General features: G+C 34.6%; 1 protein-coding gene across 1 annotated transcript in view; it reads left to right on the top strand.

Moving 5' to 3' along the window:
* The window catches only part of LOC116774299 (uncharacterized), a 52,340-nt gene that overhangs the window by 20,968 nt on the left and 3,483 nt on the right, over positions 1-27,889 (top strand). Inside the window, exons 7-62 of the mRNA XM_061524786.1 lie at positions 77-256; positions 640-791; positions 1,083-1,349; positions 1,416-1,668; positions 1,861-2,043; positions 2,127-2,359; positions 2,530-2,743; positions 3,092-3,268; positions 3,421-3,650; positions 3,903-4,048; positions 4,321-4,436; positions 4,799-4,978; positions 5,070-5,278; positions 5,694-5,938; positions 6,041-6,171; positions 6,599-6,793; positions 6,913-7,619; positions 7,702-7,951; positions 8,203-8,379; positions 8,465-8,724; positions 9,066-9,234; positions 9,548-9,714; positions 10,285-10,531; positions 10,605-10,733; positions 10,816-11,027; positions 11,224-11,357; positions 11,599-11,729; positions 12,188-12,394; positions 12,830-13,031; positions 13,659-13,799; positions 14,210-14,349; positions 14,704-14,931; positions 15,388-15,523; positions 15,923-16,031; positions 16,099-16,305; positions 16,755-16,875; positions 17,123-17,313; positions 17,529-17,667; positions 18,563-18,764; positions 19,225-19,423; positions 19,592-19,789; positions 20,157-20,318; positions 20,902-21,013; positions 21,351-21,586; positions 21,667-21,782; positions 22,630-22,807; positions 23,065-23,208; positions 23,289-23,385; positions 23,785-23,933; positions 24,467-24,673; positions 25,053-25,233; positions 25,558-25,670; positions 26,060-26,207; positions 26,296-26,403; positions 26,787-26,938; positions 27,418-27,572. Coding sequence (XP_061380770.1) covers positions 77-256; positions 640-791; positions 1,083-1,349; positions 1,416-1,668; positions 1,861-2,043; positions 2,127-2,359; positions 2,530-2,743; positions 3,092-3,268; positions 3,421-3,650; positions 3,903-4,048; positions 4,321-4,436; positions 4,799-4,978; positions 5,070-5,278; positions 5,694-5,938; positions 6,041-6,171; positions 6,599-6,793; positions 6,913-7,619; positions 7,702-7,951; positions 8,203-8,379; positions 8,465-8,724; positions 9,066-9,234; positions 9,548-9,714; positions 10,285-10,531; positions 10,605-10,733; positions 10,816-11,027; positions 11,224-11,357; positions 11,599-11,729; positions 12,188-12,394; positions 12,830-13,031; positions 13,659-13,799; positions 14,210-14,349; positions 14,704-14,931; positions 15,388-15,523; positions 15,923-16,031; positions 16,099-16,305; positions 16,755-16,875; positions 17,123-17,313; positions 17,529-17,667; positions 18,563-18,764; positions 19,225-19,423; positions 19,592-19,789; positions 20,157-20,318; positions 20,902-21,013; positions 21,351-21,586; positions 21,667-21,782; positions 22,630-22,807; positions 23,065-23,208; positions 23,289-23,385; positions 23,785-23,933; positions 24,467-24,673; positions 25,053-25,233; positions 25,558-25,670; positions 26,060-26,207; positions 26,296-26,403; positions 26,787-26,938; positions 27,418-27,572 — 10,372 coding nt within the window. The remainder of the gene's footprint in view (positions 1-76; positions 257-639; positions 792-1,082; positions 1,350-1,415; positions 1,669-1,860; positions 2,044-2,126; positions 2,360-2,529; positions 2,744-3,091; positions 3,269-3,420; positions 3,651-3,902; positions 4,049-4,320; positions 4,437-4,798; positions 4,979-5,069; positions 5,279-5,693; positions 5,939-6,040; positions 6,172-6,598; positions 6,794-6,912; positions 7,620-7,701; positions 7,952-8,202; positions 8,380-8,464; positions 8,725-9,065; positions 9,235-9,547; positions 9,715-10,284; positions 10,532-10,604; positions 10,734-10,815; positions 11,028-11,223; positions 11,358-11,598; positions 11,730-12,187; positions 12,395-12,829; positions 13,032-13,658; positions 13,800-14,209; positions 14,350-14,703; positions 14,932-15,387; positions 15,524-15,922; positions 16,032-16,098; positions 16,306-16,754; positions 16,876-17,122; positions 17,314-17,528; positions 17,668-18,562; positions 18,765-19,224; positions 19,424-19,591; positions 19,790-20,156; positions 20,319-20,901; positions 21,014-21,350; positions 21,587-21,666; positions 21,783-22,629; positions 22,808-23,064; positions 23,209-23,288; positions 23,386-23,784; positions 23,934-24,466; positions 24,674-25,052; positions 25,234-25,557; positions 25,671-26,059; positions 26,208-26,295; positions 26,404-26,786; positions 26,939-27,417; positions 27,573-27,889) is intronic.

Genomic DNA, 27,889 nt, shown 5'->3' on the forward strand with positions numbered 1-27,889 from the left:
TATTCTTTGACATTTCAAATACTGATTAATTCTATGCAGTCATAGTCTATATCGAGCTCATTAAATATGTTTATAGATACTGAAAGGAGGAGCAATGAGATGTGAAATAGATTCAATAAAGAACATATTGAGAACGAACGAATCTGACCATCTGGATGTTTTTGTTGACAAATTGTGTTCTCTGTCGAAGACGGATGTTCAAAGTCTTGTCACGGATCTGGTTTTTGAAGCCGATTTAGGAAAATATATTAAAATGGTACGTAATCAAGGGTTTTTTGGAACACGAAATTGTACGAGGGATAAAAGAAAAAGGTTTTTTCTAAACGTTAACACTCTATTATATTATTATGTCTATTGTTTAATTTAAGTAGTTAATGACTTCTTGCTTATGTCTTAAAAATATGGCAGAAACACTTTCGACGAATTAACATCGTTACCCTTACCCTGGTTGTTTAAGAATCCTTAATGAATTATTTTTCTTCCAAATACATTTAGAGAGATGGTGAATTTTAAATAAGGGCAAAGTATTTCACATTCACGGACAATAATTTAACTGGCCAAATCATAATTTTTTATTCATCCATACACGATAACGTTTTCATCCAAATATCCTTAATTATCTACAACTATGCCGACCAGTTGGGTGATATGTACTTCAAACTGTCCGGAGACCAAAGTTTCTTGACGCTCGGCGACATGGCGACAGCTTTGTTCCGAATGATGACTCCGAACAGCTTCGTGCCGATAGAACTGTCAAGTCAGGACGGATTTAGTTACGTTAATATGTCAATGTGAGTCTAGTTTACAATCATATTTTTGTTTACGTTGTAAGTTAACATAAAAATAAAAAATAAAATATAATTTTATTGCCTTTATTTGTTGAATAATTTATGACATTGTATTGTATATTAAATTATGTTAATACATTATGCTAGGTGTTGGTTTTGAATTTCGACCGCAAATAAAACAGGTTTTATAAAAAATAAAGTGATTTTAATTAATATTGAACTAAACGTAATCCGATTACAGCTACAGTATGTTGATGAAATTGATAAGAAAACAATATTTTTGTATATTTTAAGGCTAATAAAATTAATGGATCTCTTTGAACCAACATTTGGAGAAACAGATTCCTATAAATCTATGAGAGACCTCGTTGACACGGCGGTACTCGGATCTCAGTACTTACATAAGTTCCTAGCTAGTGAAGACACAGACAGCATAGATACAGCAGTATCTAGTATGAGCTTTATGACGGGATTCACTAAATTAAAGAAAATATATGATAAAGTTTTTACGGCGATACAAGAAAGCAATTCCACTGACGTAACGGATAGATTTTTTAATATGTAAGTGTTCAATACGAAATGAAAATATCACCAGGCCTCCTCTTATAAAACATGTTGAACTTTCAGCGCCTCGAGAATAACAAATTTCGTTTTCAAATGGTTGCCGGACAACCAGAAACACGATATATTATTCTATTCTACGCTTCTAATCAAACTAGTAGAGAGTTGCCAGCATGTGGTCATTATAAACACTGATATAGAAAGCGTAGCCCTTAACGTCACCTTGAGGAACCCCAAAGGCGTTGAGTTACTTTTGAATCTACCTCCTAGTTTAATTGGCAACGGATTGGAGGCTTTAGCGGATGCGGAGAGATCTCAGGTACATTTTATTCATTAATATATATTTTCTTTATAACTAGTTATCAATTTGTAATTAAAATTTTCGTTAGAATATCTTCAATAGTGTTTGAGTTTAATACAAGAACACTAAAAGGTAAACGATCTCATTCACCGTAAGCACGCCTAAAAATAAATTTGTAATAAAATCTATTCACGTTTTTTTTTTGCTTAGATACTGACATCAACATTGACAGATCCAGGAAAAATATTCTGCGATGTAGAAGGAATAACTAAAATATTTTTAATATCTGAAAATGATGCAAAAAAATATAAAAATCAACTATGTAGTGATGTATGGCAGAATTTTATCAATGACTTCGTGTCATCTTTTGGAGTTTATGAAGTAAAGAAGAACGTAAGTTTTTCATAGTACACAAAATTGTACACATTCGTGTATAATAATTTTCAATATTTTTTTATATGTTTTTTTTTTTATAGATCAATAGTATGGCGTCGCTTTTTGTGCTGCAAACCATTGGCAAGGATATAAGTGATCAGTTGTACACTATTGATAAAGATTTTGATATTCTGAAACAGTTCATAGAGACCTTGAAGAGTCTTGAAGATAAAGCAACAGTCCACGTCGATTGGGCCAAAGCATGGAACATCTCCGAGCAGTCCGAACTGTTGCAAGTGATGAAAAGTAAAGAACATTTGGGTAAACACATGCTGTAAGTATATTATATATGTTTGACAATAATTGCAACTGTACTAGTCTAGCATTTTAACAATTTTTGATATTTTGCAAACACTTTTTCTTCCTGGAATATGAATTAAATGTTTCAGTATATAATTTATGACTTTTTTATTTCGGACAAATACAAAACTTAAATCTTATCAGTATAACAGTACATGGAGCGTTGGCTAAAGAAGTGGTACGTCAGAATCCGCTCCTAGAGTACAAGATATCACCATTCCTGAAAGACGTGGTCATTATGGTTGACGCGATGAACCATCAGCTGGACGTGGCGCCAAAGGATCTGCAGAAGATGGCCAAAAAAATGTACCCAGATATAGTTCAAACGATGTTGGCTACAGTAAAGGATGAAAAAAAGGTAACATTTTGCGTCAAGCCACTGCGAATAGTCTTATTTTATTCGTTGTAAGATCGTGATGAATTTTACCCACCAAAATATTTGCAGTAATTATTTTTTATTTCCTGTCTTTATTTTTTACAAATTTTTAATTTAATTAATGATAGTAAAAAAAGCAATAACACAATAAATTAAGGATATCTATTTATTATAAATAATTTAATTTTAACTAAAAGTTTATATAATATATGATGAAGGTGACGTAAGGACGATTTAAATATATAATTAGGACATAAAATATTAAAAATCGAAGTCAATTCAATTCTAATCCTAATCCTTTTTTTTATAAACAACTTATTTGTTTTTCAGACGTACAAAATGTTATCCACTCCTTGTTCAGATATGGTGTGCGATGGTCTAGACCACGCGTTAGTTTACCTCAACTTTCCTGATAGTGTTAAGAAAGAACAACTAGTCCCTGTTATGTGTAACATAACTCTTGCCATCGAAGAGGGTCTCAAAAATAATTCCATCATCGGACAAGCGGTAGGCGCTTCAATAAACACGTTACTATAAAAAAGCTTTCTTAATTCATTTGAGTCTTTGGAGACTCATTGTCCAGATCTTCAAAATGTAGTCAATTTATTTATCTTGTACATTTATGACATAATATGATTAAAATTTATTGATCATTACAGATAAGTAAAATGAAGACGATGAAACACTCCGTTCTCGACGAAATCAATTGGACCCAACTTATAACCGGTCTGAATAAACTGTATTCTAATTTAAAAGACGACTACACTTACCTATTTGATAGAACCTTCGGGATGGATGATGCCTTGAAGAAAAAAGTGCTGTCGGAAATGGAAGAGGTCAAAGAATACTGGTTTAGTTTCAAAAATTTAAACAGAGTGATGCATTTATGGTATGCAAATTTTTTATTTCATTGTTAACAACAATTCTTAAAATCACCTACAATTTTTTCATTAAATATTTTAATCCAATAAAAAAAATCACTATCACGTCTGAATTATTTCCAAAGGAGATATAAATTTAACTTAATAATGACAATTAAATCTTTATTTAGAACATAACGTGCAGCAAAACAAATGTAATAAAAATTATCAAAATATTTTTTTTGCCGTTATGTTACAATTGTTAATTTTTAATTTTCTAGTGTGAAGCTGGGCTTCCGTGTACTGGATCTCTTGAATCACGGCGTCTTCAACATGTCCCATCCTGTGTGGACAGAACTCAAACTGAGATTGTACTCCGCGATCGGACCGATAGAGGTCGTTGATGATATCTTACAGACCATCGGAGGTATTCTATTCTTTAACTATACATCTAAACAACTAAATATAATAGTGAATTTTACTTTACGATTTGATATAGTATTTTTTTTTTGTATAAAATACCAGTTGTTGTTTGGATCATCTACAATACAATAAAAGTTTCTATAAGTCTTTTGTCCTCACTCTTTATTAGACTATGTGATAAAACAGTTGAAATTAAAAAAAAAACCTAACTATATTGTATATTTGTTAAGATTTTTTTTAAATAACTACCAGATAACACTTATTATATAAATCAAGGTGTCAGTATCCGGGCTGAACTGCCTCCAGAAGCGAGTTCGTTGGTGACCCTAATGTCTGGAGCACCTCAACTTATCACCGACACCGTGGACCTCATCATACGAGACAATACAGATGTAATATAATAAGGAATACATTTTTTTCATAGTCCAATTTTAAACTATATCCTAACAAAATTATTATTCTGTTTTTAAAATCGCCGCCAGATTTTTAACTATTATATATATTTAAAAAAATACGATATATAAACATTAAGATCACAATTTTTTTTTTGTGGCGTCATCTTAAAAACTATCTCAAAATTTTAACAAAGTTCAAAAAGTGTAGTAGATAATATATCTTATAGATAAAATAGAAAATTTGTAGGAAATTTATATGAAGATTTTCATAGAAATCCCTACACAGAAAAAAGAATTAATTTATATTCTTATATATAAATATCTCTTACAAAATAAATCACTGCCATCTTTTTGTACAGATACAACAAATCATTTCAATTCTTAACGGCGCTACTCCCTGGCCTTGTGAAACGATAACAACGAGTTTGGAACTATCACCGTCATCGGTTGAAGCGCTGAAAGCGATTGAGAGGTTTATGTGCCTTGATGAAAACCTGCAGGAACAATGGAGGACTTACCTAGAACAAAAAAGAGTTTTTGTATGCAATTTAAAGAATACTTACATACGATAAAATTTATATTTGGTCCAGAAATAGAAGGGTTTTTTTAAAGATATTACATTTTTTTTAGCCCGAAAATTGGAACACAACAGAGTTGCCGAAAGACATCTTCCTGATGTTTTCCGCAGGTTTCGATACCTTGGTGAATGACTTGGATATCGTCAACAGACTCTTAAACGAAGCTTTCGAGGAATCAGAGAATGGAACTAAGAACTTGGCATTTGCTATTAAATATAGCATAGACGCGTTCAATTCCTCAAATAAGGAAACAATTATCGGGTGAGAATCATCATTAGCGAATTAATGTTAACTTTAGATGACAATGCATTTGTTTATGTTTTTAATTCAAACAATTGAACTGGCGAATATGTAGGTAGGTAGCTGCCTAAGGCAGGTTCAACAGTTTGGGAACATTGCGTTCAAAGATACTCTTTGTCATTTTGCTTTCTTTGTTATGATACTCAAGTTATGTATACTATGACTTGCTATAACTTATAAATATAAAATAAAGTATTTAATTGCGTCTGGATAGAGCTTGACTGTCACACAAGCGTTGATAGATGGAAATGAAATGATAGATGGTGCACACTCTCAGTGACAGTTCATTTTATATTGAAAAACCCATATTAATATTGGAAAGATACATAAACACAAGAAAACTATTGCAATAAACAATTGTTCTACGACGTTTCAGAAATTTTCTAACCAAAGTGGACACAGTGCTCAACTCAATAAATACATCTTCTATATCGGAAACAGTACCACTGAACATACTCTGGAAAGAATATTTAAATTGTTCAACAGCTCTGAAAGGTCAGATCATAGACGACAGCTGTAAAACCCTCGGGAGAGCCACCTGGAAACATACTTTGAAATTCATTTCGGTTGCCTTCGAAAATGTTACTGAAGATTTAACAACTTACTTGAAGGAAAGCCGTGGTTAGTTCTATAATTTAATATAAAATTAAGCTCATTTTCCAATATTAATATATTACATTAGTCGTGGCATACATTACTTGATATGCAATGTTATGTTTATAGAGCAAAATGCAACTCTCATACAGAAGCTCGGTTTCACGAGCAAAACCGGAATATTCATGATATATGACCGCCTGCCGGATTACATCGCTGTGTTAATCAACTCGTATTTTGATTACGGCTTTTTAAGTAAAGTGAGTATAATGAAATTATTTACGAAAAACCAAACAATCATCCCTAACGGAATGTTGGGTAAAATGTAAAGTAATAAATCGCGTAGTATATCCAAAAAAAAACATAAATTTATTTTTGTACTCACGACAATCTTACCTAATTTGTGTGAGTAATCGTTGCAAAGAGCATTCCGACCAGATATCAAACATATTCATCTTATTAAGATGTTGCGGCTAAATCTTTATAATGCACTATCACCGTTATATCACCCAACTACTATTCATTTAACTTAAAAATTTCCAAAGAGATTGAACTAATCTTAACAAAAGAGATCTCCACATTTATCCACCGTCCAGCACAATCCAAATTTTTTATCTCTAGAATGTACGTCAGATTGCTATGGTAGTTTAAATATTATAATTATAAATAAAAATTTTATTTCTGTAGATTCGACGTGCATCCCAGACCCAGTTCTGGGATTGCGAAGAGGTGGTCAATGCCCTGGTTCCTTTTCCCCCATCACGTATGGGGTCTTTGCCACCTTCTCCCCGTGTCCTCCTACCGCTTCTTTGTCCGTCGCTGTTATATTGGGTCTCCATGCCGAGAGGCGACAACTCACTTATCGACCTTTTAACTAAGCCCGTAAGTATAAAATTTCTTAGTACAAATTATCAACTCGAAAATATTATCTTGGCTTTATTTAGTCCAACAATTAAAAAAATCCTTACAAACAAATATTTTATAGATTACTGTTTTTTCAGCAACATCTCTTATTCTCTTTAGAAGTAGCAAATCTAACGAGCGATTATAGTAAGGTGTATGCAAATTTTAAAGAACTCACAACGATATTAAATCAAACTTCATATAAAAATGTGACATTGATAAAAGATATACAATTAAGCACTCTCAGAAAAGATTTGGAAACTGCAGTAGACACAGTTTTATCTTATAAAATAAAAAACACTGATCCTAGTTATTTGAAATTTAGTGAGGATAATAAGAAACAATACTTGTCAATGATTTACTTAACCAAAGTGGTCACTATGGTGAACAAATTGACAACTGCTTTGGGTAATGTTAATATAACCGATGACACAGAAGAGAAGATCTTGGAATCAGAGCTGGCGATCGTCCGAAAAGCTTTTAAACGTCGCCCATCGGAAGTGATTGCATTGCATTTCGATTTGATAACGGACGTACTGTGGAAGAATGATAACAGTTACAAACTGGTTGACGCCTTGAGTAATGCATGTGACAGATTAAAAAATAAAGATACATCCCAAGACATCTTGTTAGACTTGGATAGAATAAAGACCCAAGTGTGCGCAAAGCAATATAAAGTGTTTTATAAGGAACTAGAAAATGTTGTTGACGAAGATTTTACTGCGACCAGAAACTCTCTTTTGAAAATGGTTAGAGCGATGGAAGATGACCGCGTCACTGATATATTTGCTTTTTTTAATAAAAGGTCTGTATAGCAAATACATTTATATATGAAGTTGTAATTACCATTATTACATATTTACTTTTTTATGTATACAAAATTTTAGAAAAGTGCTAGTTGATTCTTTAAAAACTTCGGTGAGGTACGCCTATAACCTCGGCACAGCTGTATATCTCAAGTATCTCCAAAATAATCTGAAACACTATGATGTCATACTCACCTTTCTCTCTGGGGGAAACTGGTGGGAAGAACTTCGAAAACTGTACAACGGTCCTCTTGCAAGCGAATTTTTTGATACAGTAGAACAAGTTTTTGATGTCTCGGAAGATATTCTTACACACCTGGATAAAATCCATGTAAGTGTCAGTGAATTACCCTAATAACTACGCAAGTAAGTTAATCCTCAAGCAAGATTAATAGGAGTTGAATTTTATTATTGGTTCATTTTAGTTTTAAGAGAATCTAATATGGCATATTATAATACTTCGGTGAATAATATAGTTAGAAATAAATTATAACTTTTGAGTAATATGTAATACACGTACAGACATATTCTTTAAACTCGGAATGTCTTTTTCGAATTATGTTAACAAAACTTAATTCGTAGCTAGTGAAGCTGCTCAGAGATGTGAATGTGAACAACACGGAGGCTCTTTGCCGTCTGTCTCTGGCAGACTACGTCCCTGACGGTACTGGCGCTCTCTCCGCTCTACACTCAAGAGCCTGCAACATTAATAGGACTGCCCTCTTTAAAGAACTACCGCCCTTTATGTTCGCTTCGCAGGTAAAAAATCGATAATCGAGTCTCACTATTTAAGCGTTACTTTAAAATTTAATTCGCTGATTTTCATTCCTGTAACATTTATCAGGGCTACGATGGTAACCTTGTAATATCGTCAGAAGTCGATTACAACACGCTATACTCCGACATATTGCACACTGAATCCATGGTCGATCTGATCGAAGAAGAACCGAAATCTCCATTACGACCTCCGTGGGTCACGGATGAAATACTGAGCAAATTTAGAGCTGTAGCTGTTAATTTACTTTCAAGGGAATCCTTAATTAAGATATCTTTTGGTGTGTTTGGAAATGTTGTTGACGCTGGGACATTGTATTTGAATAACAGGTAGGATATGTTTCTTCTTACTCACACCGAAAAAATAACAAATATCATGCGATCTTTTTTGAAACTATCCATAGATCCATCCCAGGTTTAATTGGTGAATCTAATTGTACTTGCATTTCTGAGTTTAATGTATTATTAAAATTTTAGAAGTGCTAAACCACGTTTTCTAAATTTATTCACCTTAAAAAAAACAAACCGTAACTTAAGCTAGGACTTGGTTTAATTTTGACGTCCCATGTTCAACTTAATTGTAGGTTATACCGATAAACAAAGCTAAATCTGAAAAAAAAAAAGTTTGATTATGTACTAAACATATAATAATACTGTTTTATTATTGTCAGTGAGTGTAAATTATGTTCCACTCTCACCACCTGGATAAAACAGTTGAACCTGCAGCTATACAAACGTCAGGAGTACGATACCCTCCTGTGTGCTCTGGACACTATGAATGTGGATGACATACACACGACACTGCAGAACAATTTCCATTGGGATATGGCCATCACTGAGGTATCAAACCATTTCAATAGAACAGTTCTCGAAATCCAAAATCACTAAATGAATATGATCTAATATGGTTTTTCATAAAATTATGTTCACATACATACAGCATCAATCTATGAAATACATATATTTATAAACAAGTGTTTATAATTATTAAAACAGAATTTTTAAGAATTTAAAGTGAATAAAATGGATTTTAGATAATAAATGGATGTATGTATGTATGTAAATAGATAATAAATGGATATTTTAAATAAATGGATAGTTAACAAATATTTCGTTCTAATATTCTAAAAGTTGATACAAGTCTTTCTTCCAGCTGATATCAACTCGCAACTACACCAAGTATGAGCTCAACAAATCGGTCAACGAATTATTGGAGCAGATAAAGCTGCAGCTGTTAGACGACGTTACCGCTAACGGCACCAAGCTGTACCACTGCTTAGCCAACAACGTCACCAGGAACCACTTTGGAAATGCTGCCTTGTAAGATCACCGATTATTATTATTATTTATTAATGTTAAGTCTTTTGGCCATAAATAAACTGAGTCCTGTCAGATAAGAGCAGGAGGTGGATGCTTTTTACATCTCCTCTATAACATAAGTCATTCCTGCCACCAGCTTCATTCATTTGAGTTCATGTCAAGGTCATTTGTCTTAACAGCGGATCAATTATAACATTACCCCATCGTTTGTATATCTCCATGACTTTAACATTACAGACGTAGAAAGCAAAGTAAGCAGTCATAGTAATATTTTATTTTTGCGGTTCTAGGGTGAATATTTTTTTTTTTATAAACCTTTAATGTTTACTTTTTTTGCCTTTTGTTTTTGGGTTATATTTGTTATTTTTTATTTCATGATTATTTTTTCTAGATCGTTACGTTTTTCACTTCCGTTTAAAAGAATAGAGGTAATATTTAAAATTTTAATTAAAATATTCGCCCAACAGAGATTTTTTGTTAAAAACCTAATAATACGAATTAATTTGGGCTGGTAAGTAAAAAAGTGAATTTTCTTCATCTCACTCACTCACTTTATCATATATTTCACAGATTCGCCAAAGTCCTATCACGAACGGCGAAGCTCTTGAGGGCGATGTTGCCACATCTTAAAGAAATACCCGGCATCACAGAACTACAATTTTTTAAACAACTCTATACAAATGTCGCCCACAAACTACACGCTAATGACACGTTATCTAAATATACTATTGACAATTTTAGCACCAAAATTATGGAGGAAATTAAAAATAAGAAAATTGTTAAGGAAATTCAAAACGCCAAAGTTGACCTAGTTATGGTATGATTATAATTTAATTGTCTGTGTTTCTGTGACATGTGGAGAATCAAAATTAAAACTAATTTTATTTCAGATTAAAGACGGAAATATATCAAGAGATTCTGTATTTATTAATTGGGATGAAATCTGTAATAAACATGACTGTGACAATGTTATCATTATAATAAACTCTCATATAAACAATACACTTGTTAAAGAAAACGTATGTAAATGTCAGTTAATTATATCGTATATATTAAGAATTATCATATATTATGTAAAATTTGAAACTCTACTCAATTTAGTTGTTGCTGAAACAAAAAACTGAATTCTGGAAGTTAAACTTTATATCGACAATTGTCAAACATATTGAGACGTTTGTGGAGCACGTGGCGGGAGTGGTGGGGGGAGTGAGTGAAATAGATATACAGGGAGTGAAGGAGGGCAAGCTAGCGACGTTACTGGACACGGCACTCGTCATCATGAGGGATGATATGTTGGATCACTTGGTATACAGGTACAGTCTATTATTATTAATAAGGCATATAAAGCTTGTAAACATTAATATACTGAATTCTTAGCAAAAAATTTAAACTATGGGCAACCTGTTGTCTAAATAATATTTATAATGGCAGAACATGATTGTTAAATTAAAAATATAAGCTAATCTTATGGAGAGTTTAGATATCTAATCAACTAAAATAATGGTTTAGTGTGCTGGGGATATTAAAAGAGTTAGAGCCCATACTTCATCGAACAACCCTGCAGTTCGACATCACATCTATAACCAGCGGTCTCAAGATACTGCAGCGGTTCAAGAACCTCCTCATTGAACAGGACTACAAAAGTAATACGCCAGTATTAATTAATATTATATGTATCAGGCTTTACCCAGGCATCATGTCTTTTTACACAACGAAAAATGCTTATCCGCAAATAATAATTATAAAAACTCCACTTTCTCCTGATGGTAAAGACATTATTAACATGTTTAATTTTAATTTAAGGCTACCATTCAATGTTAGAAAACATGTTAGTGTATTTTATCATAGAACTGTTCCCTATACGGAATAACCGTTGTCTTTCAGTAAACGTCCAGCCAATGTTCCCCCACGCTGACCTCATCGAATGGTCTCTCAGTTCGTTGGGTCTTAACAACACCAACTTCTGGTCGGTCGCCGCTCCCAGGATACAAACTGGACAGATATCTATAAAAAATGTAAGTAAAAATATCATATATTACCTACTGTTAGTAATTATTGGTGTTTTAAAATTTTTCTATAAATATCTTGTAAATAAAGAAATATTCAAATATTCGAGGTTACATCCGATTGCTTGGTTAGCAAAGTGAACGCTAGAGGTTGTACTGAAAGTGGCAGTTTCCAATCAGATAGATAATGATGAATTTTTCGGTGTATGTACATAATTTCGTTGAATTTAAAATAAAAGTAATATAAGAAATTAGGCGATTATTTTATCTTTCATTCATACACATATACATATATAAGTATAGACTATAGGTTGTTTGAGTTTTAGTACAATTTGAGTCTTTAAACCTGCTATTTATTGGCACTACTGAAATTAAAGAACAACATTAATTCAAATGTACATACAACTAGAGTTTAGACATCAAAAATATTTTTCATACTGTGTTACATAACGATGTGTTTTCGCCAGATCCTGAACCACAGAGGGTCAATAGCAGATTTCGTGTGTCATTTGGAAAATATGTCGTCTGTGCTTTTGCTGGGAGGGGGTCCTGTCCCTCGAGATGATGTACTGGCTGCTGTCAGCGAACAGTTCTGTGGAATTGGAGATCAGCTCGCTAAGGACGTCCTGCTGGTACTACTGGAGAACCTCGACTATGAACAGATCCTGGGCTTGGTATATACTTGTTTATTTAGACTTACATGTAGATGAAAAAATGGTTCAAACCACATTACGCTATGTTTATAAGAAGCTAGGTTAGTTACTGAGTAAGTTATAAAAACTTTCAATACTGCAAAAATCATATATAGATGTAATGAATAATATTAAACATAGTTTTATATAAAATTATGAACTTTCAAAAATAATTGAACTGATTGTTAAGATTTTGTATGGAATCAAAAGCAACGGAAGATTTAAAAAAAAAATTAAAAATTATGAAAACTACTTGCATCACCATAGTAATTGATATTTTACTCTTTCTTTTCGTAATGGTGGAATATTAAATGATATCTTTTAAATCTATTAATTTAAAAGACATTTTATCTTAAAATCACTCCCAATAAAACAGCCCATTGATTTATGCAATCAAAATATTTGTTTTTATTACAGGTAAAGACGGAGGTGCTGTCTAAACTCTACACATTATCAAATCTCACGCAATCCGAAGGAGATGCTGTATTGTCTCAGTTAGGAGAGATCGCCACATACTTGCCGATTATGAGAGATCGCATGGCCAACGTCGGGGACACACTAGCTAATGAACCTTTAATAGCAAGACTGAAGGGCGGTTCCGTCGGCGATGTTTTATCCTGTGAGGAATTATAATAAATAAGCTATGATAATACGAAAAGCCAATTTTTATAACAATGCAATCATGTTTTAGTTTTAACCGACGTCAATATAAGAATCTTATAAATTCTTCGTCCAAAATATAGTTTCGAAGAAATTTAAAATATTTTTTTTTTGGGTATAGTTTTTTATTAAATTAGTTTCATATAAGTGTTTTTATAAAAGATTGTCCTTTTGAAAGTTAATCGACGAAAGCAAATTAAGTTGCTTAATATCTATTAAAATTTTCAGCAAGCATAGATTTTTGTTTATTATATAGTCGTGGTGGCCTAGAGGTTAAAGGCCCGCCTCACGTGCATGAGGGCGCGGGTTCGAAACCTGGCAAGTACCATTGGGATTTATCCGAGTCATATGTACTTTCTAACAGTATCTAACCATTGATAAACGGTGAAGGAAAACATCGTGAGGAAACCTGGTCTTATAATTTCAAATTATAAGTTTGTAACCGCCAACCCGTCTTGAGCAAGCGTGGTGATTAATGCTCTTACATTCTCTATGTGAGAAGAGATCTTTTCTCAGCAATGGGTTCCTATAGGCTGATGATGATGATGATATGTATATTAACGCATTAATTTATGTTTATTTTCAGCTCCCGAATTCTTTTCTGATGCCGGTAATATGGTATGTGGAGCTCCGCTGCAGGTCCGTCTAGCAAGACTGTTCCGATCTGTGGTTCAGACCCCGGACCTCAAGGACACTCCAGACCAAAAACAACTAGATGCCTTACCCAGTTAGTAAAACACGAGTACATACATACCCACACGCTACATATGAATACCAGTGAATACATTTCTTGGTGTTGTGTTGTGTAAAGACATTAAATTTAACCTAATTTCCATAACACTTCCTCCTCCTTCTCCTGCTGGTAGTTGATATCAAGTAAGTAAATAAAATACAACTAGGCTAATGTTCCCCTCCTCTAGTCGATCACAACTGAATTTAGGATCACTTTTACTAGCATAATAAAAAATATATAGAAATATATTTTCCATTTTTTTATTATATTTCAAAAAAGAAAACCTTATTACAATTATTTTTTCTGTCCAAATTATACCTCAGATTTAGTCCAAATTATACAATAGATTTGAATGTTCTTTTTGCATGTTACAACTACACGGAAGTATGTTTTCTTGTTTACAGCGGACTTCTGTCGCTCTCTTTACAAGGATATCGTGAGTATGGAAGGTGGTAAGATACTGTGGAGCTTTGTGAAGCCATTGGTGATGGGTCGCATCCTGTACACGCCCAACAACCCTACAGTAAACAGAATCATTGAAAAGGTTGGCAAATGTAAATCTGACAAACTTTGAAAATTACAATGATCTAAACTATAATAAACAGTTAGTTTAGATATTTTGATAAGATCCATAGAATAATTCTAATTGACAAAAATACATGTACATCAGAAAATTTATTAAGTTTGTCTTAGTTCCTTAGGGAAGAGGAATTTTAATATAAAAATTAAGAGACCACTTCGAAATTTATTGAGAATTTTGAACTTGGAACTAATACTAGATACAGACATTGTTCCTATGTGAGTTATTATTATAATAACTTGTACAATACCGGTTAATAAATAAGTTAAAATTCTCACCTGTAAAAGTAATTTTTATGTATTGACGGAATATTTCCAGGCGAACGAAACATTTGGTCCTATGATGCAACTAGTGAATATTGTGCACGAAATGTCTTCATCATTTCCGTTCATCATCAACATGACCCACCACCGCGGCGGGCTCGCGGTGATGCAGAACATCATAACACAACCGCAGTTTAAAGAACTGAGGCAGAGTCTGATGGGAAACTTCTCGGCTCCGGACATTAACGTGGATAGTATGCTCGATCAACTTGGAGATGTTGAGGTGAGCTATTTACCTCTAACTTAAGAAATAAACATTCCGTTTATAGTAATTAAAAGATAAGTATGAAATTTGCTTTTAATTAAAGAAGTCGAATAAGAAAAGCAAGAAATCTTTTAATTACAATAATTTAATAACGAAAGTTAAAAACAATGCAAAGAACTACACAGAGATGTTGATGTGAGCGCCAAAATTAATTATAGTTTATACGAGATGAAATAGAACACATTTGGGACTTGGTTTTACAAGACCTTATTAAACTGACAACGATTTTTGAAAAGCTCGGCATCGTGAGGCCAAAAATATCAAATAAACTGTTAGAACATATGATATATATACATACGAATATTTATTTAAGAGAATATATAAGGTATAGAACAAGAATATTTATAAACTAACAAATGTATTCCTTGCAAGAAGTATATTTAAGCCACAATCAAATATGAGTGTATCTTATAGTGGCTCGGTGGGTTGTTGTCCCGTTCGTCAGCTGCTCTGCGCTGTGTGACGCTGCAGCGCTTCATTCCCGCAGCCGCTGAACATGACCTCGCCCTGGAGGCCGCACGCCTCACTATGATCAACGAATTCTCTGCTGGTGAGAGTTGAAGTAGAACAAATATATAAACGTAGTTGCAAAAAGAACTTAGGAACGAAGTCTCAGGTTAACTTCTGAATATCAAATGTTTATAACATACAAATTTTTTGTTTAAGTTTTAGACATTGGGCTATACATTTAAAGGCTGTTTCGTAAAGTAAGGATACCATGTGGGTAATTGTTGTAATCCTAGGTTTAGGTTAAATTTTTTCGGTTCGAGACATTTTAATTATATCTATGATTAATGCGTTTCGTATTGGGGCAAATCTAATCCGTGAAGACCGCCTCTAACTTCTGTACTGTTACAAGTTACGAGTAGATTATTATTTAAATTATTATGTATATTTTGTAATAACTCACTCAATAGGTAAATGTTTATATGTTTTCTTGTTTGAACAGGTCTCGTTTTTTTGAATGTGAGTGAAACAGAGCAATTTCCGTCCAACATATCCTACAAGATTCGTATGGACATAGAGAACGCACCCACCACCAGAAGAATTAAGGATTTGTAAGTGCTTTGTCTGTAATTAATATTTAATGTTCTACTTTTTTAACACACGACTGCCTTCCACCAGCTTCTGGGTTCCGGGACCAAAAGCCAGTTTTCTCGAAAACATGAGATACTTCCGAGGCTTCGTTCAAATCCAAGATATGATTGACAAGGCCATAATAGAAATATCTATGGAAAATTCTGGAAAAGTTCAAAAGAGAGAAATAAAAGAGCAGAATGATTGGTCGATATACACGCAGCAGTTGCCGTACCCTTGTTACACCAAAGATTTGTAAGTAATTTCAAATTAAATACGAGTGTATATTTATATTTATTGTAACAGCGGCGTGGCTTAATTGGATTACTTTTATCAAAAAATTCAATGCAATCACTGTTTTTGCGAAATAAGATATGAAAGAATTTTAAATCTTTATTCAATTAGATCTAAGACTTTCGCGAGTATGTATTTAAATGAAACTAATATTTTTGGATTACTGCGCTTATTTTATTATTTTAAAATGTGATCACATCTCGTCTGCCGGTTATCACGTTTGCTGCAAAGTAATCGAAACGTCGGGAGTGTGTAGTTTTCAAAATAATAAAATACGCGTAGTTGTCCGAAATATATATGTTTCATTTAAATCTATATTTAATTGTTGTAATTTAAGATACCATATCTAATATACCCTCAGTTCCCTTTAAGGGAACCATAACAATATTTCTCATTCGTGAACCTTCCAGCTTCCAGACGTCTCTGTACGAGTCTCAGGCCCTGATCGTGGCGTTCTACTTCTCTTTCCTGTTCAGTGTGTGTTCGGCTGTGAGGTTCATCGTGAGGGACAAAGAAACGGGAAACACTATGGTATATCGGCTCATAGAAGTTATTTAAAAATAACAGAGTCAAAGCTGTGATGCAAATTTAATATACATTTTATAAAACAACAACACTGATTTGCCTTTCCTAAAGGTTTAGCATTAGATTAAACAATTATATTGGAAAATATCGAAAATAGTCCTATAATAATTCCTATGTACTCGTACATTTTTTTTGGCAAGATAATCTCCATAACTTGATAGATAAAGACAATAACGTAAGTCTTATCCACCAGTTGATGTCAGTGATGGGTGTTGATCTCCGCTGCCATACTCTATCCTGGTTCATATCATCATTCTTGGAACTGGCGGTGACCATGGTGTGCGTGTGTGTGGTTCTCTGCGCTGGTGGAGTACTGCCGCGGTCGGACCCCTCGCTCATATTCGTCCTGCTAATGCTGTATGCATTCTCAGTTCTTACGTTCTGGTGAGTACGCAGCTGCCTATAAAAATACTAGAACATACGAATTAGCACCTCATGAGTTATGTCGTATCGTATTCTACAAATATTTCAAAATAAAAAAATCACGTTACATCTGGAAGTGAAGGATTTTATATATTCGTTAAATATTCAAATGTCTATATCTCAAACGCTCTATAGACTGGAGTCATACTATATATTTGCTTCATTATTTCCACCAGCTACATGATGTCTAAGATGTTCAGTGGTGCGGGTTCCGCGGCGGTGGTGTCAGGTCTGTCGTACTTGCTAAGCTTCATGCCGTTCGTTCTCATACTCTCACTGGAGGCCGTAATGACCAGCTCGTTGAAGATATTTGTGGTGAGACATTGGATTCTTTCCCTATAAACATGCTTTTAATTCAAGTAGCAATTTTTATGGACTCCAGAACATTTAAGTATTGTGAATGATAAGAAAAAGTAGCCTTATATGTTAGAACTAGGAAAAAAAACATCAATAGTATTAAAAATGTTTCGCAAATATTTTCATTTAGCAATTAAAGAAAATACCAAACACCTTATTTAACAGCTGCTTGTGCCATTTCCTTTCTTTCGTCTAACATGAGGTGTCTAACTGATTAATGCAGCTCTAAAACCAAACCATATCCCTGAGCCGATCATTTTAAATCTGGGTAGTATAAAGCTATTCCTTATTATGATTTTTCTTCAATAATTAAAAGTAACAAATCGAGCGCAAGTGATGTAAATTTTTAAGTGTCTACCGGCCAATACATTAAAATTATAATAAAATTATTGTTATAATTTAGATGTATGTATAAAAAAGTCGTGGTGGCCCGGAGGTTAAAGGCCCTCCTCTTACACGTGAGGGCGCGGGTTCGAAACCAGGCAAATACCAATGTGATCTTTTCCGAGTCATATGTACTTTCAAAGAGTATTTAGACACCACTGACAGACGGTGAAGAAAAACATCGTGAAGAAACCTGGTCTTATATTCAAATTATAAGATTGAAATCGCCAACACGTCTTGAGCAAGCGTGGTGATTAATGCTCTAACCTTCTCCATGTGAGAAGAGGCCTTTGCTCAGCAGTGGGCTCCGATAGGCTGATGATGAAGATGATGATTATAAATTAAATACTATTAATTAATTCATAACATGTTCCTTTTTCAGTCTTCACAACCAAACTCATGTAAACAGGATAAGTTAAATAGACTCGATTGATTTCAATTGATTCGTTATACATAATATTTTTTCCAGAGCCTCTCGATGTCTTCGTCTCTGTGCTACGCGTTCCTATTCATCACTCGTCTAGAGGCGACCGGTACCGGTGCGGGCTGGTCTCAGCTCTGGGACACTCCTGAAGGATCCCCGGACATGAGCATCGGCATCGCTGCACTCATGGTCATTGCTGATGGAGTTTTGTACCTCATCGTAGGATTGGTGTTGGACAGGTTCTATGGTGAGGATTTTGATTAATAGTTTTTGGCTTTGGTCGTCCGAAACATAAAAAGGTTCTGTTGGCTGTTCTGTATTGTGATTTATTCTTAAGAAGTAAAGGAGCAATTGGATATTTAGCGCCATGGTAACAATTAAACATTTAGAGTTAAACTGAACCACTTATATAAGAGAGGCATACTAATTATCATTTTTCTATTTGTCGATAACTGATATAATCCGCATATCCACACTACTAAATGAGTAGATAAAATATACGGTGGATTCCAAAGAGTAATTTAATTCCATGGCAATAAATACTTCATCTTTATTAATAAATTTTTAACTTCATTTCTTAAAACAAAATTTGTTGCCGAGCAGACATCAAATGTAAATGTATCGCAATCTTTATCATAGCATTAAATCTAAACACTTCGAGGAAGTTTATTAGAAATCGATCAATTTGTCATCAATTATATCAATAGGTATAAAAACCACGAGTAATATAACTATTCTGGAGACACGTAACGAGAAAGCCGGCGTGAGTATCGTGAATGTGTCCAAGGTATATGACGAGGGTTCAAGGCGCGCTAAGAGAGCTCTGGACGGAGTGTCCATGGAACTGCATCAGGGACAGATCACCACTCTACTGGGACACAACGGGGCAGGGAAGACTACGCTTATGTGAGTGACGACATATGACTTAAAATTTTTAATTCTCATGACCATGTAAAAATTTTGAAATCATCGGTATTTCTGTTCGTTTGAGATCAATGTAGTGGGTTGATGGTTTATTTTATTTCTTCAAATATGAAGAATACATAAATATAAATGAACTGAAACATATTCCAGTAAAATCCTGACTGGTATGTTGAAGCCGTCTAAGGGTCATGTGGTGGTGCGATGTGATAGTGGTGGGGGCGCAGCCCTGGGCGTGTGTCCTCAACACGACGTACTCCTGGACCAGCTAACGGCCCGGGAACACGTGCAGTTGTACGCTCAACTCAAGACGGGGAAAAAGTTGGAACACGTTAGAGATGAGGTGGAAAGGTTCGTACTTGACCCAACATTTTACATTCAGTTCATTATTAAACTTTCGAAAGAATAGTAAAGGAAAACTAATGAATCGCCGGGTTTTCATATAGAAATACAGACAAAATACTTTTATGTCGTAGTGTTGATATCAAGACTACATGCCGAATAAAGAAAGTATTTGAAAGTTAATTCAATAACCTTATAATCCAGGTTAGATGTTTTATTTTAGGACGGATTCTCCTGTTACTTTCGTAATACGCCTTATACACGTATTCGTCTATTTCAACATTCTACAAGACAATCTCCATAGAACAACAGATAACAAGAGTAACAAGTAATTTAATAGTTATCATTAATATAATAAACATTTCCTCCGTTTCAGCATGTTGTCGGTGTTATCCCTGGGCCCGTTCCAGGAGAAGATGGTAGCCCAGTTGTCCGGGGGGACGCGGCGGAGACTTTGCGTGGCGCTCGCCTTCGTAGGAGGTCCCGCCCTGGTGTCACTCGACGAACCAACCGCTGGCGTTGATCCCGCTGCTAGACGGTGAGACAGTTAACTTTTTTGTACGAAACCTTTTGTGTGATAAAGCTGTTATAAAGTATTTCTTATATCATATGCTATAGTTGTTTAAATTTCTTTATAACCCTCGGGTAATTTTTTTTTTCATTACCCTTGTAAATGACTAAGAGCAACGAAAGCCGAAATTTGTTTTCATTTCCAGATATAATTAACTAACTTATAACCGCTATTTCGTTAGTTTAAATTTCGGAATTTAGTTAGGAAAAAATTTAATACTGTGCAGTTGAATAAAAAGGTTTGGACAACTGGAAGCGCCCTTTATTATCTTAGACACGTGATTTTATACATAATAAGTAGTGATTCTCATGGCGTGTGCGTTAAGAAAATATATTAAAATATCTGAAGAAATTATAACCTACATGTTATTCTGATGTTTAAACTTCATCACTGGAAACATTAATAAAAATCTGTTCCTTAGTTTTTGGGTCCAAGATCAACAAATATCTACACATCCTCACAAATTATCGAATTTATATGTGTAGGATTGTTCAATAAATAATGCTATTGATGGCTGTCTCTACATTACAAAATTACTTTACTCCAACAGCGACATATGGGCCATGATAATGAAGCTGCGCGAGAACAGGACCATCCTAATGACAACTCATCATCTTGATGAAGCTGAACTGCTCAGCGATCAGATTATCATCTTACACAAGGTACACAGATAACGCTCCTTGTACAAGTATCGTATATTATATCACAAAGTATAAGAAACACTATCAAACAGTAATTACATATATACTCGTGCAGTGAGTGACTAATATAATACTTATTGATTTAGTATGAATTAAATAATAAAATACCTTTTCCTTTGCACATAAAAGTTATGAAAGAGCCTCAAAAATAATAAAAAAGTGAACGACGATCTTCTGTATGTATTGGTTCAAACACCAAACTGGATGGTATACGGGTATAACTAAACACATTCGTAAGACTGGCTCATGATATTGAGATTTATATATTTATAATTAAAAATAAAATTTATTTCTTAAGGGCCAAATCCACACCACCGGTTCCCCAATAGAGATCAAACGAACCCTCGGCACTGGATACAAATTATCTATAACTTTCCCAGAGGAGAAAGTAGAAGGAGATGGAATAGAAGAGAAAACCAAAGACACGCTAGCAGTAGTCAAGAGTGTTGTTAAAAATGCTAATTTAATCGACGTCAACGGCTCTGAAGTTGAGATCAATTTACCTTTCTACGACGCAAATGGAGTCAGTAACGAGTAAGAATCTTTATGTCATATTAATTTTATTTTGCATTTATAATTATTTAAGGATATAATTGTTTAATTTCTCTATCCAGTATACAGGGTGTATGTCAATTAGTGGAGAGTACTCTGGTCTCCGGCCGCGTGTCTCTGGACTGCAGCACTCTGGAACAGGTTTTCCATGACCTGTGTCGCGCACCTGACGAAGGACGTGAGTTGAAACAAACATACATATAGTATAAAAGGAGGGTAGATAGAGATACATTTCAGTAATTATATAATAATACTAGGGACCAGCCCCGGCTTCGCACGGGCTCTTTACAACAAATATAAAATAGTCTATTTAATTTTGAGAATTATTAAACTTATATTATGATAACTTTCTAATGGTACGCACGATTGAAATGATTTAAAAAGTAATTTACAGATACTGATGTAGGCTTGTAAACGTAGTAATTTATTTTGATAAGACTTAATACCCTATTTATGTATAAATAGCTTTCAAATAAAAGCTTTAGGAATACCAGTTATTAAAAGTTGTAAAATGTATAGATATATGCCACCGCGGACTGTTCTATAGACCTATATAAGATACACAATCCCACCATATATTATTTTGTTATATCTCAAAGACTTTAGGCAGCGTTTTCGTTAAAAGCTCTCATACGGCTCATGTTTTGTCGACATCTTTAATAAATACCGTTAATGTACACACAAGTAAATACAAACACTTTACAAAATATATTTTAAAACATTCCTCTAGAATCACACTATCGAGTGCTGATAACTGTTTGGTAATCGGTGCAGTATTTTTTCCGTTTATCGCGAACAGACAGACAGACAGACGCAGCGGGAGACTTTGTTTTATAATATGTATTGGTATTGATATGTACACACATAACGCTTAAACGCTTTTAGTCATGTGTCATGTGTGCACACATTAAACGCTTTTAGCCCTTAGAAACACAAATTCATTTATTTTGTTTTTCGTCTGTTGTTTGTTTCAAATAAAACAAATATGTAGATACATATTGATTTCTTGCTATTTAACGTATCAGCAATAGCAACCCCTACTATGGACACGCCTTCTCTACCCGAGTCTTCTAAGAGCGCTTCTGGCAGCAATAAATCAGACCATACACCGCTAGTGGAGCCCGAAGGACCCTTGAAGGGTTCACTCTCGCAGCAGTTCCGCGCCCTTATGTACGCGAGATATCTACACTATATTAGAAACAAGTGAGTACATGCTCGTACCTGGTAACTAAGTTATTTATGTAGCTGTGTCCTAAATCTGACTGTCGAATAATTAATCTGACATGTAGACTGTTTACTAGTTACACGTCGGTAATGTTCATGTAATAAAGGACTGTTATTAAAAAACAGATATGTACCAAAAAAAACCTTTTTTTTCTTCTAGCGTTGCGATGGTCCCAACTTCAAGGCCATAATATTAAATATCTTAACTTACTATACACCGACTTGTCGATCCTTAGATGGCTGGTGCTGATATTGATAGTACTGCCGTCGTTGTTCCTGGCAGCTGCGATGGCCTTCTCCAGCATCCGACCGCCCGCTGACGTCGAGATATCTCTCAAATTAGATAAAAATCTATATGAACCATCGACGCAGTTTATGATGTAAGAATAACTCCTAATATAAAAGTTAATATCTCAGCACTGCTTCCTGTCATTGTTCACTATAATTTATTTTATTATAGAAAACCATCTTTAGTGTCGGATGTGGACAACACGTTTGCCATGCGTGTTCTAGACACGTTACAATCTGGAAGACAAACCCGAAATTGGACCAATGAGGTAAATTATCGTATAAAATTCATTATAATCATAACCACTAAACTAATTATATATTTGTATGGTACTAGTATTATTCGGATTTACTACGCGGATTTTATTATTTAAAAACTACATAATCCCGACGTTTCGGTTACTTTGCAGCAACCGTGATCACGGTTGTAAAAATCCGCGTAGTAAATCCGAATAATACTAGTTTCATTTAAATGAATACTCGCGAAAATCTTAGATCTCATTATATGTATGGTATTTTCTTAGTCTCATAAATTTCTACCAAAACCTTGACGTTATAAAATCTCAATAAGAAGTCCAGTTATTTTAAAAATACACAGTAAGCGCGCGACCTACGACCTACTCATACATGTATTACTACAACACCAATTATTATTATGCTTGCTTCAGGATTCTCCTCCATGTCGATGTGTGGACTCTTTCCAACAGTGCGTGTTATCTGATGAGAAGTACGATCTGCCGGAGATGATGTTGTTACCGGACGTCGCCACGCTTAACAACTGGCTGGTTGATTCACAGAAAATTTATATCCAAAAACGGTTATTATATGCAAATCTAGTTTTTTACCTTTCCAATAAAGAAAAAATAAATGTAGAAAAAATATCACGCGTTAGGTATTTGTTAGACGCTGAAATAGTTTAAATTTATATAGTCTTCCTTTTAGAGGCTACATGTTTTGTGTGCTATTGATGTTATATTTCATTTTATACAATAATTTTAATATTTCATTTTACATAGATCAGAAGATTATTAGAAAGGAACATAAGAATTGCCCAAACAAAGGAAAGAACATTTAAAATTAATATATTAGGTAGATAAGATCGGAAAGATTGACATATTAGCTAACGAGAGGTTTCTCGAAGGGGTTGTTTCGTTGCTTGAAACAGTATTCTATTATGTAAGCTACTCGCTCAAAAGTTATTCCAAAGCCACATTATAACAGCAACTTGACTTTGTCGTTGGTCAACTCGAATGTTATCTTTACTAGCCCTATGACGTATGATTGTTCAAAAGTAATCCGATTTCGGTAGGTCCTTTTACGTGTGAACTGAGTGACATTATCACCTTCCAGTTATGGCGGCTTCACGTCTTCTGTCCGCAACAACCGCTCCTATCTCATCGCGTGGTACGACAACAACGGGCACCACGCCCTGCCCGTGTTCCTGAACTCCTTAAACACGGCCGTCCTAAGGTCTACAAGCGGCGACCCTCGTGCCACCATCACCACCTACACGCACCCGCTCAAGATATCCACCGAACAGCTCAATAAAGACAACGTGTGAGTTGCAATTTATATTTATAACGCATTATAATATTTAGATAAAGTTATGGTGTTTGCTATTTGATTACTTTTAGTATTCATGCAACGTTGAGATAACTGATTGTGGTATATTGCGTGGTCGTTTTCCAAGCGAGTCAGATTTCGTGGGAAATCGTTTCGATAATTATTCGTTTAGTATTTTTCTGTGTGTAGCGCATGTCTTTTAAGTCAAGAATGAATAGTTTGTTATTGAAACAGTGTGTTAACTATATTATATAGCTTAATTTTCACCTAACGACGGGTGGGATAAAAGCCAAGAACTGTCTCATCAGTATAGAAGTATTATCTGTTTGAATCTTCATTATCTGTCATGTTCAATGTATATTTCTCCGTTTAGTTACCAGCATATAGCGGACGCCGGCATCTCTGGTATGTTGTTGATAGCGTACAGTCTAGCGGGCGCGGGCGGAGCGGCGCTGGTCGTCAGCGAGAGAGTCGGAAGACAGAAGCGCTTGCAGCTGCTGTGTGGCGTGTCGCCAGCACTGCTTGCAGCGCTTCAGCTGCTGTGGGATATGATTGTCAGTACATACTAGTCTTTCAGACTGAAACTTGTAATCATATAATATAGTTTAATAGTCCTTGCAATGAGCCACGCGTTTTATATTAAAATAAATATGTGCAAAAAATATATACAATGCTTATTAAACGCATTTACTATTTAAGTCCTTCATTGGCAGAAATTACAAATGATAAAATTTCTGTCCCTGCCTGTTTTGAGAGTTCCACTTCTCATAAAAATATATAATAGGTTTACATAACATTCACACTGTTTTATCGCAGAGGCTCACTTCTACCTCAGTATTTTTAAATTTTATAATGAATTGCTGTCTTCTAAATGTCAGGTCATCATCATCAATATGATCATCACAGCCATCATCCTAGAGATATTCCAGTTTCCGGTGTTCGTTGAGAAGAACAACCTGCCGGCCATATGTATCCTCATTTTACTATACGGGTATGCGTTAAATAATCACACAATAAAAACAATTTACAGACGAATTAGGAACCTCTTTTTTTTAATTCGGATGAAAAGGTATGTGATGCAAATAGGATAAGTTTTCTTTTAATAGAGATGTCTGCCAGAAACCCCTTCGATATAGTACACACGATCAGAATTTGTGGTGTAGGTACAAATAAAAAGAGAAGGAAAATAGTTATATTTGTCTTTGAAAATAGTCCTTATTGCTTTGAAAGTTTCATTTACTGAACAGTAAACCCTATAACTATACTTCATATGTAATAACGCCCATAAATATTCTTATTAATGTAAAAACTTGACGCCTGATATTTTTTTCCTCCTCTAGATAGACCTTGATCATACCTTTTTTTTATGCTACCATTTAGTTACGCGTGTTCTGGTGTGGTGAGTGTGATGGAGAAGCTGTTCCAGGAGTCCAGCCTGGCCACCATGTTGTTGTTCTGCGGGAACGCCTTCATTGGACTCGTCGGTATAGCGATGCTCCTCATACTAGACATCATATCGGATTCCGATGTAAGTAGCATTGTCTAAGTTTTAAATAAAAAAAATTAAGATTTCGTTTGTTACGCCCGATAAGATCTTAAATGTTTTTAAACTTTAGGCGACGGATAGCGCTCGTTACATTCTTCATAAGATCCTGCTGGTGAGTCCCCAGTTCGCACTCGGAGATGGACTTCTGGAAATCGCCAAGAATACCATACAGGCGCAGGTATATATAATATACAGAATTCTACTGAACTTATGTGATATTATCGCTCCATGGTCGCTTTATGAACTGTCCTATACACTCTAGTGAATCTTACATTCAAACAATAGACGTATAATTACGATCTTAAAGTATTAAGACGATGGGACATGTATATTCATCATCGACTCCCGGCTAACTGAACTTTTGTTTGTCAAATAGGTTTTCATATCAATAAATTCCAATTTTGCTGAGATTAAACTTTAAACGTTTTTCTTCTAGTGTGGAAAGGAAGGTATCGTGCTAGTGTTATGTTCTAAATTTGTTTTATTCATATAGACTCTAAGACTGGCCCTTATTTCGTTTATCTACTACTTAAATACCTACCGTGATAATTCAACCGCCAGGTCCTCCGTCAATTCAATATGGACACGTACCGAGACCCGATCTTCTCCAGCCTGGTGTGGCTCCACTTCGGTTACCTGCTGGTAGTGGGAACAGCGTTCATCATCACCAACTTACTCATCGAGTATCACTGCTTCGAATCAATATTGGACATGTGAGATATTTTTTGAGCCTTTTTTTGATTTTACGCGTTATTATGTACTATAATGGTATATAACAGCTAAGCCTAGGTATACCTACAGTAATCTGGGCGCAAATTTTGAAGAACAGTAACATTATTATGAATAAAACTTAGCGTAAGCCTGTAAAATAAAGACTGAAACATCGTTTTCCTTTTCTCATATATATAACGAATGTAGACAAAGATGTTAAAGGATGGAGTCCTTGTGAAGGCAAATACAAATATGAGAATGTGCGCTGCGCGTCTCAACTGAAACGGCATATCTACTATAAGATTTACTTAAATGACATGTTTTCTTCATAAAATCACTATTACTCGTTTTTATCTTACTGTATTTCTATATCTATTATTGTAATCGCCCGTCAATCTGTTTCTTGCGGTCATGTTTTAACTTGAAATTGTTAAAAATAAAATAATTCGATAAATATATCAGTGTTGTATAAAATCCACAGTTTGTTTGGGTCGCCTGAGGAATCTGATGAAGAAGTGGTCGGTTGTAAGGACGGCGGGGGGCCGGCCAACGAGACAGGCGTCAAAGAGGAGGTGGTCAGAGTCATGAGGTCACTGACCCCGCTAACTCTGCGAACCGTGGGGAATATTAACGCTGGTTGGTTAACTATATGCCTAACTTTAATAAGACTTCGTGTAATTATGTATTTGATATAAATTTAATGAGCTATCATTTAAAATTAATGTTAAAAAGCGGTGTAATTTTTTCGATGTTTCTCTAATACTGCGAAGTAAAAAAAAATTATAAGAATTTTCATAAAAAAACACAGTAAATGGCACCTTCGTCAGTCAAGGACGAGTCAGGACACGATAGCTTAAATTGTAAAGCAATTAAATACTCTATTCCGGAGGGTGTTAGTGCGGTCGAATTCTGCTCGTGTCGATGAAATTTTCTTTCTATATTATTTTCATTAA

Source organism: Danaus plexippus, chromosome 26 (assembly GCF_018135715.1).
Source record: "Danaus plexippus chromosome 26, MEX_DaPlex, whole genome shotgun sequence".
Taxonomy (NCBI): Eukaryota; Metazoa; Arthropoda; class Insecta; order Lepidoptera; family Nymphalidae; genus Danaus; species Danaus plexippus.